At 38.0% G+C, this 13,682-nt stretch overlaps 1 protein-coding gene and 1 pseudogene across 7 annotated transcripts in view; one reads left to right on the forward strand and one right to left on the reverse strand.

The window, feature by feature from the left end:
* LOC132028661 (cAMP-specific 3',5'-cyclic phosphodiesterase 4D-like) overlaps window positions 1-13,682 on the reverse strand; it is a 907,530-nt gene that overhangs the window by 402,364 nt on the left and 491,484 nt on the right. For 6 of the 7 annotated variants that reach the window (XM_059417921.1, XM_059417920.1, XM_059417919.1 and 3 more), the window contains one exon: window positions 3,105-3,334. In XM_059417921.1, coding sequence (XP_059273904.1) covers window positions 3,105-3,334 — 230 coding nt within the window. Of the gene's footprint in view, window positions 1-3,104; window positions 3,335-9,495; window positions 9,558-13,682 lie in introns of those variants that run through there. The other variant, XM_059417925.1, reaches the window with a different exon arrangement.
* Window positions 9,431-13,682, forward strand: part of LOC132028124 (short coiled-coil protein-like) — a 32,785-nt pseudogene continuing 28,533 nt past the window's right edge.

Genomic DNA, 13,682 nt, shown 5'->3' on the forward strand with positions numbered 1-13,682 from the left:
TTAAGAAAATAAGGAAAATAAATCCAAAAGACATAAAAAGACTTCTTTCCCATCAAAGGTTTATAGTTACCAATATCTCAGCATTGTCAGTTGACAGTGGGGTCTGGGGACATGCTCACCTTTAACAATGGGGTACTGAGACAGCCAAGCTAAAATAGTCTCAATTCCCCCAAAAGCCCTTTCTGTGAAGTAATCTGGGGTTTTGGTTAACTGAAGTGGCTAAATTTACCTTCTGCTTCCCTTCCAAAGCTTAGGTATTCCAGAAGAGTATACGTCTGATTTTTATATTTCTCAAATACTCAATTCACAAATAATTTTTGCTTCAGAAGGTAATAACTATCACTTTAATACATTCCTAGTCTTCATTTCTTGTTGGTTACTCTTGTCCATGGAATCTCCAGGCTGCTTTCAGGTACAGACAAGTTACCTTGGTTTTATTTCTCTCAAAGACAAATTCTTTCCTCCAAAATCCTGAGTATTTTACAAATGGTATGCACAATTTCACTTAAACTTGATTCTTAGATTCTTATTAAGAACGACACAAACTTTGGAACAACAGAAGTACTATCACACAAACAATTCTGAAGCGCCTTAGGCACTTAGGGACTATTTGTTTTGAGCAACACATTCAAATTTAATTAAATGAATTTGGCTTTTACCTGAGGTTTTTAATTATACACATTGCCAACTACATAGAGATATTAGATTTGCTACATCATTTTCTTTTAATAACAGATGATAAAAGGTTTGAATAAGAAGTCATAGTTAGCCACCAATTTTTTTGAGATACCGAAGTTAATTGAATGCATCACAGGCTTAAATTGGTTTGTTTCAATTTTAATTATAAATATAATTTCTTCTTACTCAAATGTAGAAAAAAGGAAGATAATGATTCTAAGATAAACCTGCTGTGCAGAAAAGTGTTAACATCAGTCCTATGACTATTATCTTTAAAAAAGCTTGTTTGAAAGGTTAGCCCTAGAAACTTGGATTTCAGGAAGGTGCCCACAATTCCCTGAATGGTATGAGTCATTCACTGTGCCTAAACTAGTTCTACCAAAAAATGTGGCTTGTGCTCAATGACAGCTCTCCTTCTAGGAATCTGAACTTTAGTCACATACTAGCCAGAGGGTGCCTAAGTGACCACCTCCCAGTAAAAATTCTGGGCACTGAGTCAATTTTTTGTTCTGTGGGATTTTTTTTTTCTTTACTGTGCTAAGAATATTTAGCATAAGGTCTACCTTAGTGACAAATTTCAAAGCTCGCAGCACAGTATTGTTCTCTCTAGGCATAATGTTGTACAGTTCATCTCTACAGCTGATTCATTTTGCATAGCTGAAACTATATACTCATTGAATAGCAATTTCCCATTTCTTCTACCCCAGCTCCTAGCAAGTCCCCTTCTACTGTATCTACGAGTTGCACTATTTTAGATTCCTCATAAGTACGGAGTCTCTTCGTGGGTTTCTCTGGTAGAAGGCTTCTCTGGTGACACATTTCACATGTGCTGTCACAGCTCATTTTTAGAGGAAATTAAGTGCATCTTGTCTGACTCCCCTGGGACTGGAGAGTCTGGAAGCTTGTCTCTGGTTTCCTCTAGATGTTGCCCTATGTGCCTTTTTCTTTGCTGATTTTGCTTTGTATTCTTTTCCTGCAATAAATCTCAGCCATGAGTATGACTATTTGCTAAGTCCTGGAAGCTCACCTAGCAAACCATGGAAACAGGAGTGGTCTTGGTGACCACTTGACACCCTTGACATCTGGGAATCCTGCCCTCTATACAGATGAACAGAATTGGTATTAATCTCAATGAGATAGGAAATCAGTTTTTTGAGATAGTATTTTTCAAGGAATGTTCAGATCAAGCTACCATATACAATTCCCAACTGCTTTAGTGTGTTTGGTGAATAGAAGTACAATCTTTTTTTATATGCATGGTTCATCAGAAGCCAAAACCAGTATGAAAAATAACTAAACAAATATTTCCTCTTTCCATTATTTCAAAGAAAGAATTTGCTGTATTTTTATTTACTTATCAGTAATTTCTTTTTACCTTTTAATAAGAGAGGCCCTTTGAACTAGTAACAATTCAAACAACTAAATTTAGTATCTTAAAGAACAGTTATTAGCAAAATTTCTCCTGATCACAACTTTTCTAATCACTTTTAAGAAAATCCAGAAGTAACTTCCCTAGAGATGCCTTAAATTTGGCAGAGAATGGGGAAGAATCACATTTGCCACATAACAAATTGCTTTGTTCTTATAATCTTAGCAAACATTCTAGAGTCTTTCCAAGTATGGGCCACTTGGTTTCCTTCTTTCTTTTCTATTGAAGCTTCTTAAAAATGCAGCTGAACAAAAGAGCAAAGAAGGGATGCACCCATTACCCATACTTTCTTTCACAATGTTTTACCTAGTGACATTGCTCTTAAATAGTAACATCTCTATTGGTAAAGAGCAGAGAAAGAAAAAAACACAAATACTTTGTTGGAGATATAAATGTTATTGCATCTTGGAGACAGTGACCATGTGTGATCCTTCTGTATGTATTAATGCTAAATAAAATCACCTCATGCTGGGAACTGAAACAGTATTCTAGTAAATAACACCTCGAAGTGTCATAGGCCAAATTACGAGGCCCGTTAACTGCATATTTCCTTTGATTCTAATTACAGGACAATCTATTCTTGATTCTAAATTTGTTTTGCATCAGTGAACATTGCCTACTATTTCCAGACATGTATGCCTATGTGGTAATTTGTCCATCAGTTCTCATTTGTTAATAAATTTTCATGAAATAACATATGACAAATATTAATTTTCTAAGTCCAAGTCTCCTTTCCAAGATGCTTATGATCATTTACCAATATATTTTCAACTCCTCTGTGTAAAACGGTTTGACTGAAACAGTTTCCCCTACAGAGAGAGGGACATTACCTGAGGAAAATTTACCCTTCTTTCTTTGGACTCTAGAAACCCCATTTTCCTCCCACTTAAATCAAGCAATGAGCCACAAAATCTCTAGATCTAGAATCTAGAAAGACCAAAGATAACAATCACCATCCGAAATACAAAAGGGAAAAACATTGCCAAGAGGCACTCACCCACTGGAGTCTGCAGAAGTGATAGCAATCAATGGTAGAATCTTCAGGGGAAGGCTGGTCGGTCTTGGAATGTTCTCTGATTCACTTTTCAAGTCTGCTTGTTCCAGCTGTCTGAAGGCAAGAGGGGGAAGCTGAACATTGCGACAAGAAAGTCTCCGTACAAGATAGGGTTCCATTTCTCGGAAAGGGTCTTCCTCTTCATTACTGGAATGCAGTGTTTCTTCAGAGGCCTAAGGCAATAGTTAAAGAAAGTACAGTTCTCAATAGAATAGCATTGATCAATACACGATAGCTCTATACTTCTGGGGAAGGAAATTAAGGGAAAAGTATACACGAAAAAGCCTAACTATGAAGCAACAACACTAACAGAACAATATTTGGTGATGAGATTAGAATAACTGAAATCTAGATTTATTTTTAAAAAGGTAAATTTGTTCACCAGTATATTAAAATATGGCTCAGTTGTTACAGTTAATTGACATCTCCAATAATTTTAGAATTTATGAGCTTTGTGCATGAATTCTATAAAATCAAGGACAAGTAAGAATATTTTTCCAACTTCTATATAATGACTTACAGAAAATTCATATATATATCTTGATGTATGACATACCTATACCTTCATGCCTATGAATAACGAGGGAGAAAATGAGTCCCATTCTTTTTCTCCATACTTAGGACCACATTTGTAACACATTTTCATATACTATGTGTAACTTGGATGAATATGCTTTGCAAACTTTTACAGTAAGACTTTGTAAGGGGAATTAAAATAAAAAAAGTACATGAAAAGGAAAGCTGAGCACCCAGGAGAATTATGTTAAAATCATAATTGAATTCTTCAAATTAGATCTTTATTATTCACATGCAAGGTAAACCAAGACTAGAATATAGTAGAAAAATTAATATTTTTATGTTAGTTGGAAAAAACATACTGTTACAGCAAAAATTATTATTTCCCAGTGACTGGAAAGTCTAATCTAACAATGTTGATTATCTCCACTCTTCAGAATGATAGACTCACCAAATGTTACCAGGTAATATGCTACGCTTTAGTCTTTGTGTTGTCTCTTAGCTGTGTTCTTAAGAGTGCTGCTTTATTTCCCTGAGTTTTCTGTTTCTTTTTTTTTTTTTTTAATTTTTTATTTTTTATAAACATATATTTTTATCCCCAGGGGTACAGGTCTGTGAATCACCAGGTTTACACACTTCACAGCACTCACCAAAGCACATAAGAAACTGCATTTCTCATTACCTACAATGTAATAAACAATCATAAGTAACAATTTCATTTCCTTCTGAGTTTTAGAGATAAAGAAACTAGTCCAGAGCGGCAAAGTACTTTTTCCAAAACAAGCCTGTTCATTGTAAGTTAAAAACTGACTTTGGGGGGCGCCTGGGTGGCTCAGTGGGTGAGGCCGCTGCCTTCAGCTCAGGTCATGATCTCAGGCTCCTGGGATGGAGTCCCGCACCGGGCTCTCTGCTCAGCAGGGAGCCTGCTTCCTCCTCTCTCTCTGCCTACTTGTGATCTCTCTCTGTCAAATAAATAAATAAAATCTTTAAAAAAAAAAAAAAAACTGACTTTGGGGAGCCTAGCTTAGAATTTCTGCTGAACTCATTACACTACCATCTTTGACAAGTAAGATTGGTTCTCCATTTGAACATTTAGGATAATAATTTTTACCTCTCAAGTTTATTGTCTGGAACAGAGATATGTATTATTTAAAGCACCAATATCTGGCACAGTTTGTATTCAACAAAATGGAAGCTACTACTATTATAATCCAGGTTAATTTCCTTTATATTTTCACAGCACAATGCTGCCTTTGGTACTTCATTCATCTTTATCAATTCCACAGAGAAAATTTGTCTTTTTCTGGTTTATATCTTGAAAAATGTAAAAGGATATGCAGTGGTGTACTCTACTCAGCCTTTCATTTTATTATCCAACTTAATGGACAAATAGAATAAAATAAGGGCACAAAAGGTAAATAACATGTCTAAGCTAAAGTCAAAGTTCATTTATTTCAAATCCTAGATATGAAGATCCAGATTCTAAAAATCTACACTCTGAGAAATCTTCTTGATTTGTAAACATTAGTAATAATAGCTTCAAAAGGAGCCAATCCAACATGGATGGACCTTGACAGCATTATGCTAAGTTAGATAAGTAAGAAAAAAACAAATTCTGTATGATCTCACTTATATGTAGTATTTAAGAGAGAAAAAAAAAAAAAAAACCTCACAGAAAAAAGAGATTCAATTTGTGGTTACCAGAAACAGGAGTACAGGAAGGGGAGACTGAATGAAAGTGGTGAAAAGAACAAAATTCCCATTATAAGATAAATATATACTAGGGATATAATGTACCACATGATAACTTCAGTTACCATTGTTATATGATATATACGAAAATTGTTTAGAGAAAAAATCCTGAGAGTTCTCACCATGAGGAATTTTTTTTTCTTTTTCCATTCAGTATCTATTTGAGATTATGAATATTAACTAAACTTATTGTGGTAGCTATTTCACATGTGTAAGCCAAATCACAGTGTTGTTATACTTTAAACTTACATACTGCCCTATGTCAATTACATCTCAACAAATCTGAGAAAAATTTTAATAATGACTAATATTTGTTGAGTCCTTACTAATTGGTGCTTGTTTTACATATACCAACTCTCGAATTCTACTGAAATCCTCTGAGTTAGGTGCTGTTACTTTTCCCATTTTTACACATAGAGAAAGAGAAACCTATGAAACAGCATGCCTTCATCAGCCACATGATTGGTAGGGTAACCCCTCCAGTTGCCTAGGACTTTCTGATCTTAGCACTGAAATTTCCATGTCTGTGGAAATCACTCAGGCCCAAACTAGGATGGCTGAATACCCTTCAGGTCAAGATTCAAAACCAATTTTCTTTTAGTTAAAGGTGGAGCTAATAACAACTGTGTTTTACTACCTCTAACAGGTATAGTGTGGTAGGGTGCAGATTACTAGAAGAAAACATGTACTAATTGACCAAAACTTAATAAGCTTCATATTTTCATTAAAATAACAACAGAACTGAAATCAGGACATAAACACTAATAATTAATGATAATCCTTTTTGGTTAAATCAGGAGACTGAGTTTCCATGATAATTACTTTTATGGTATTAAGAGGTCACTGAACCTTTCTGGGCTTTAGTTTCTTTAGACATAAAATTGAGAGGTTGTACAAAATGAACCTTAAGACCATTTTCAGTTTTGAATACTCTGATTTTATGATAGCCAATGGTAAAATTAATGTATAGAGAGATGGCAAATACAGAAAATGAAAAGGTAATAAATGTAATATTCTTGGCCTTTAGATTGAAAAACTGAGCCTCAGTGTGTTTGTGAAGTTCTATGTCTTCATCTAAGGACTTAAGTCCAAACTGAACCCACATTCTGGGGTTGCTAACAGGTCATAATTTGCCTTACATATTTCTCAAGAGCAGTTAATAACTGAAGTGTATAGATACCCTTCTTCAGTATGAACATGGAAAAGAAGAACAAAGGATGAGTGGCCAAAGCTAATGTATTTTTATAAGTGTTGAGCTGCCCACTCTGACAATAGCATTGTTACTGCAAAAATGCTTCATATAACCCAAGCAATCTGATGAAAGACTCAATGTTTGTGACATTCTCTTTTAGATAAAACCACTTTGAGAGGTAACCTCTTTTGAGAGAACCTTTATTAAAAATATAGTATTTTTATCTTGACAATAAAAATGACAGAACAGTATATATCTATATCCTAACATTTCCATTAAAAAAAAAACAGTATGACAAAGGGATCTTTAAAAATTCCAGATCAGTGTATATCAATGATATTTCAAAGATATATAGAATAACTGGTAGAAGGCAGGAGGTTAAATGGCCTTATTTTGTAAAGAAATGTAAAACTGACCACTAGGACACATGTATCTTATTGCTGGAAAATAGTATTTTTGCAAAGGTTGGAGGGATAAGATATTATTTATGATATATCTAAGCCATCATTTCTCAAAATGTAATGCCCAAACTCCCTGCACAGTAATCACAGATGGTGCTTGCTAAAATTCGGATTCCCAGGCCTTATTCCAGATCTGCCTAATCAGAATCTCTATAACTAGGATCTAGAAGTCTGAATAAGTCCTCAGGATGATTCCTATGCATACTAAAACTTGGGAACTAGCGTTTTTGACATGTTAGGCGTAGTCCAGTAAGACTGGCAAAGATCCAAGTAAAAAGATGTTTATTCCAGCTTTTTTTTTTTTTTAAGATCCTATTTATTCTTTAGAAACAGAGAGATACAAAGAGAGAGAGAACATGATATAGAGGAAAGGAGGAGGGGGAGGGAGAAGCAGACTCCCCACTGAGCCGGGAACCCAATATGTGGCTGGATCCCAGGGCCTAGAGATCATGACCTGAGCCGAAGTCAGACACTTAACCATCTGAGCTACCCACGCACCCTGCATTCCAGCTTATTTATAGTAATGAATAACTGGAAGTAATCTAATTGTTGTATTGAGGGATTGGCTTAATAAATTTTGATTTATCATATTATGAAATATTACGAGGATGTTAATGCAGAAAGATATGTGATTATGTTTATGATAAAACATCAACTAAGAAAAACAGATTACAAAATGATCTTACTTTTGTAAAGCTATGCTAAAACAAAACAAAATGAAAAATCAACATATTATAGTTACAGAAAAATTCTGGAAGGATATAGCCCAATTCTCTAAAATGGCTTTCTTTGAGTGATGGCATTGGGATGATGTTCATATTTTTATTAATAATTTCTATATTCTCTATAAAAATATATTACTTTGGGGTTAAAAAGTACAGTGAGAGTCAATAATAAAATGAAACATTCATCTTGATATGAATGGGATTCATAAATATCACTTAATTTGCTTTAAGATATACAATATCAAAGGACAAAAAATACTAAAATGTTTGAATCAGTTAAATGCAAAACTATTAACTTGTAATAAGATGAAATTCCTTTGGGCAACTAAACAATTTGCTTGGAATAGCTGACCAAAAAACAAAACCAAAAAAAAAACCCACTTTAGATAATTATTTTCACTGTTAGGACAAATATGTCTCTGAAAGGCATACTTAAGGGAAAAAATTCCATAATAATAACACTTAAAATGAATGAGCATTAAATATGTTGTCACCATTACCATTATTCTTATTTTCCTTTCAATTATTTTCAGCTTCTATGCAGGATATTTAATTTCTTTGTTCTCCTTTTTTTTCCATCCCAAAGTAGATTGCAAATCAGTTTACAAGGCCCTAAGAATAGGGACATATGCATAACTGGTGTTAAATAAATTGCCATGGTTGCTGATAATCTCATTGTTTTTCATATTTGTTTCTTATGTGGCATTGTAGGAGAGAATGTTTTTGGACACAGAGCTACATCACATTTCCAGACTCTATTGCAGGTAGTTGTAGACAGTATCAATGCTGTTACATTACATGTAATGGATTACAAGGAAAGGAAACACATCCCACTTTCACACCTGGCCCATAAAAACTGTGAGGGCAAACTTTGTTCCTCTCACCCTCTGTAACCCCTTGCTTTACACTGAAGATCATGGAGACAAAAGATGGAAGGAGTCATGGTACCAAAATCACTCTTCAGAAGAAAACCCCTTGACAATCAAAAACACTTAATCTGGGCTACATGGGCCACAAATAATTTTTCATTCCGGGAAGCCACTAAAATTTGGGGTCTCCTTATTATAGCTAGAGCTATATTACATATAATCACATCCCTATGAGTTCAAATTATCTTAATCATGACATCATTCTTTCTCAGTTAATTCCTCAATCTAAGAACTGATTAAGTATATACTAACTTCCAAGACTGTGTAGGGTGCTGGAAATACAGATGAATAAGGCATTTCCTTTCCCTCAAATATTTCTAGTCATGTGGGGACAAAGATAAATAGCTGATAGTCATAGAATGAGAGCTGTTAACAGAGGGCTTAGGGCCCTTTGGGAGGACGGATGCAGGGTGACACTTTTCTTCGAGAAAGGGGCTGCTGTCAGAAGTGACATGGCCCACGTAGAAAAGCTGGGCTTTCTGAGGCCAACTAAGATTTATGATTATGTTTACTTGTCCATTCAGTTTTGTTTAGTCTCACACCTGGATCGGTGCTGTCTCTTCCACTTAAGCAAAGCTCTCGGATACTACACTTCCGCCGTCTCTCTCCTCCTCTGACACACTTCTGGTTCAAAACCTCGGGAGCCTCCTGGGTGACTATGAAACTGGCACCTGCACATGGCGGGCAGGGGGGCATGGGCGGGGCAGGCAAGCCTCCCCAGGCGGTTACGAGCCGGTCGGATACAGTCAGGGAACTTACACAACAGGCGGATTCAGGGCGCTGCCAGCCCTGCGGATCACCACAGACAACACCCCGGTCTGAAGTTGATGTGGATGCCTCCGCTGCACTCAGTCACAGGAACCCCAAAGTCTCCACAGCACACGGCTCTCTTGAGGCGGTGCCTGAAAACCAGCTCCTGCGGCGGAAATGGTGCGAGGAAGGGACATTCATTCCAAGGATAGGGCGTGGCGGAGGGACCTCTTAGTGCCCGGATGCAGCTGGGGGGGGGGGGGGTCAGCCAGAGGCCATGACCTATCAGTGACCTCCTCAAACAGGGCATCCCTGTGGCAGCTTTTACAACCCAGTGCGTCCCCTTCTACAATGAACCTAGAGGAGTCAGCAAGGCTTTCCCCTATCAGGGAGGCTGCTCGTTTGGGGCTGCGGGGTGCGCTGGAGTCAGGTACCACAGCAGCAGTATAGGCGCGTGCCAGGGAAGACCGGCATCAAGATAATGGTTCCCAAAATAAATATTTTCTGCCCCAAGTCCCATGATCCAAACCACTAATTTACTAAGCCCACCAGACTGGGGTGTCCTCATGTGATTTAATAAAGATGATACATTTTAACAGACTCATCAGATATAAACATAATGTTGTTTGGATAATGACACAGGTGCCTCCTTGGGAGGCAGTAATAATGTCCATTCTATTTCAGAAGACAAGCTTTTTCATTACAAAGAGTTAAGTGTTCAGTAAAAACAGGCTTTGCCAACCATCACTTAAGGTTTGTGGGGGAATTTAATAAAAACTTCTGTGTGCCCTATAACGTCTTCTAGGCCAAAGGAGGGAACAAATATGGTGGCCAAACGATCATACTGGTGGAAAACAGAATATGCCTGGAGGAAACAGAGGTTGGTAATTTTTGTTACTATGGAGTGGATTCTCTTCTGTGGCTAAAGAAACTCCAGGATGCACAGCCCAACCACTAAGGTAGAAATTACAAAGATTGTGCTATACACCCGCTGGATCCCATTGGAGGCTATCCAAAAATACCTGGACTGTATGACCAGTCAGTGTCAAACCCATTAGTGCCAAACCAGTCACTATCCTTTAATATAACAGTTACTATGCAACTTTGGTAATATCCATCCCATGTCCCTGGTACAATTGGGTTTGTTCTGTTTATAGCGATACCTCTCTTCCCAATAAAGGGGGTGCCTGAGTGCTCAAATGAACCCATCCCAAATTTGAGCACAGCCATCCATGGCTTTTGTTTTTTGTTTTTTTTTAAGATTTATTTATTTGAGAGAGAGAGGTGGGGGATGGGCAGAGGGATAAGGAGAGAGAAACTTAAGCAGACCACTGAGTGCTGTGCCCAACATGGGGCTCAATCCCACCCTGAGATCATGACCTGAGCTAAAACCAAGAGTCGGCCACTAAACTGACTACATCACCCAAAAGCCCCTAGCCATCCATTGCTTTGATAGTGGTATTTTTAGGCCCTTCTGGTCAACACTTTGATGGGCTACCTATGCAGTTTGAATGCTTAAAAAAAAAAAGAACACCCAGGCCCAGTTATTAATAGTGTGTGTCACAGACCCATTTCTGGATCAGTATTAGTAATATCAGAAGAATTAAGAGCAAGAGTACTAGGTCATTATTCCTTAGTATACTGCTTTAAGGCCTTCCAGTCCCCTTTCTGGAGTGGTGATACCTACGATAGAGAGTGACAGCTGCCCAGTTACCCCAAAGTTGGACTGATTCTATTGTCAAGCATATCAGTGGACCCACTTTCCATCAAAGTGCCCATCTGTGACCAGACACCAGAACAGTAGAAATCCAAGGTTGAAAAGACAGATATTTACTAGGTAATTATATGGGAAAATATCCACCTTGTATAAGAATTACACCTGTGCCTTGATCATTAGGTTTTAACGTGGTTGCAGCTTCAAGAGTTTGAACTGGTTGTGTTTACCATGCCAGAAGGCAGCACTACCAGATGAGAAGAGATAGACTAGAAGCAGGTGTACCAACCCAGGATTTCTACCTTTTTCTTTCTTTCAGCAATATGTGTTTCATTCCAATATAGTGTGTTTCAAGAGCTTCAACTTGCAGTAGGACAATAGGGTTTTAGTTGAGCTTATGTAGTTCCTCCTCACCCAAAGGTGCAAAGTAACTCACTCATCCTGGGAGGACATCCCATTAAAAATTCCAATAGAATACATCTTTCCCAAGTGTGATGGGGCTTGTTGTCCTCAGCAACACAGCAAATTGATCCTTGGTGAGAGTCAGGGTAATGGCTATCTCCCAAAACATCTGTAGCATTAGGTGTCTCCATAAGAGTCCGCAGTCATGCAGATAGGGTAATAAACCATGTAGTTGATCATTCAAATGTTGTAAAGCCTGGGACAGTACTTTAATCCACCCAGCCAAAGTAGTTTTACCTGTTAGTAATTTAATTTCTGCTTTAGTACTCCTTTCTACCAACTCTGCTACTTGGGGGTTGAGCCTCCATTCAATATCACATTCCACATCATGACCTTGGAAATGTGACTCCTGATCACTATTTGGTGAAGGTATCCACTGAGTTTCTCTAATCCCCTAATAGTGGCAACCTGGTTTGAACAGCAATGGGGGAAAGCTTGGATTAGGCTAAACACAGTGTCCTCACAAACCAAGGCATATTTAGAACCATCACTTGGAGGAAGGGGCAAATATAATCAATTTTCCAATACCTCACTGAATGGGAACTTCTATGGAAGGCTCCAGACTCTTTTGGCAGTTGCCTTAAGCATTATTCAGAACATACAGGATGTGCTGTTACTGCATTAACCAAGTTGCTACATTTTAAGAGTAATCTGACATCCATGACAATAGGCAATCCCACTGGATGCTACAGTGGCTGCTCTTTCTCTGAGACAATCTGCTGTATCTACTAAAGGGTCAGTTGCTAAAGTTCATACCCTAAGCTAGGGCATCAGTTTCCTGATTGCCAGGGGCTATAATTTCCTTGAGCCATAAGGTAATGACCATGAAGACTACATCAGGCTCCTGTAGAAGAGCCCAAATGACTTCTACTTAACCTGATCCTACAAGGGCTTACTCATGATCACCCACTTCTGGGCTTCCAATTGTCCATGCCATAGGATTAATCTCTTTATAATAATCCAGCTGCTTGTGCAAAAGGTTAATGGCTAGGGATCATGAGTGATAACCAGCCAAACTGCTATTCCTTTAGCCCATTGGCTGCTGGGCTTGTTCCTGTTTCCATCCAGACGTTGTCAGTGTTGGGCTGAAGAGTGACTGAAGTCCATGTGGGTGGGTTGTCCATAGGTATACCAGGCATTAGCAGGAACTTTCCCCACTCCCTCTTTATAGACCACCACAAGAATAGGGGTGGAGTAATCTGGAGGATCTATATACTCCACTGGGCCTAGCAGCAACCATATTTCTAGATAGTGGGTAGTCTTCATGGTCATTACCTTATGGCTCTAGGAAATGATAGCCCCTGGCAATCTGAAACTCACCTCTTGAGATGAAGGGGAGTTCTTACCATGATAGGCTTTTCCTTCATAAGAGGCTCAACCTGGAGGAGTACTGTGTATGCTCCTAGGAGCTGTTGCTCTATGGAGGTCTATCTGGTTTCTGTTCCCTTCAGAACTGGGACCAAAATCCTAGGGACACTCTCTCCTCCTGTTATCTCTGCCATAACACCCAACCCATACCTTCTGGAGTCACAGACATTTAATTCAAATGGTAGCCATGCTTGAGAGATGGCCCAGAGCTTCAATCTCTTTAATCATTAATACTTCTGTCTTCTCAAAGGCAGCTTGGTGCTCTGACCCCCAGTCTCATAGGTGCCCTTTCTTTCCCATGCTGTTTAAAGAACAGAAGCACTGTGCCAGGTGGGAAATAAAAGTCTTCCCAAACACCAAAATCCATACAAAATCTTACATCTTTTTCAGGTTCTTAGGAATAGAATAGACTCATATCTTATTAATCACAACCTCTGGGACAATAAGGGACTTATCCCACAATACATATAAAGTTTTCTGAAAAACTTTATAGCAATTCCTGAGCCTTAAATTTTCTGTGGGTTCATCATTCACCAGTTATCCTCTCCTTGAAGATGTTCCAGCAAAATCTGTAGAATTTCCTACATCAAAGGCAAGTTTTCACATCTTAACACGATGTCATCATCCATGGTAATGGATGAATTTTACTAAT

Source organism: Mustela nigripes, chromosome 12 (genome assembly GCF_022355385.1).
Source record: "Mustela nigripes isolate SB6536 chromosome 12, MUSNIG.SB6536, whole genome shotgun sequence".
NCBI lineage: Eukaryota > Metazoa > Chordata > Mammalia > Carnivora > Mustelidae > Mustela > Mustela nigripes.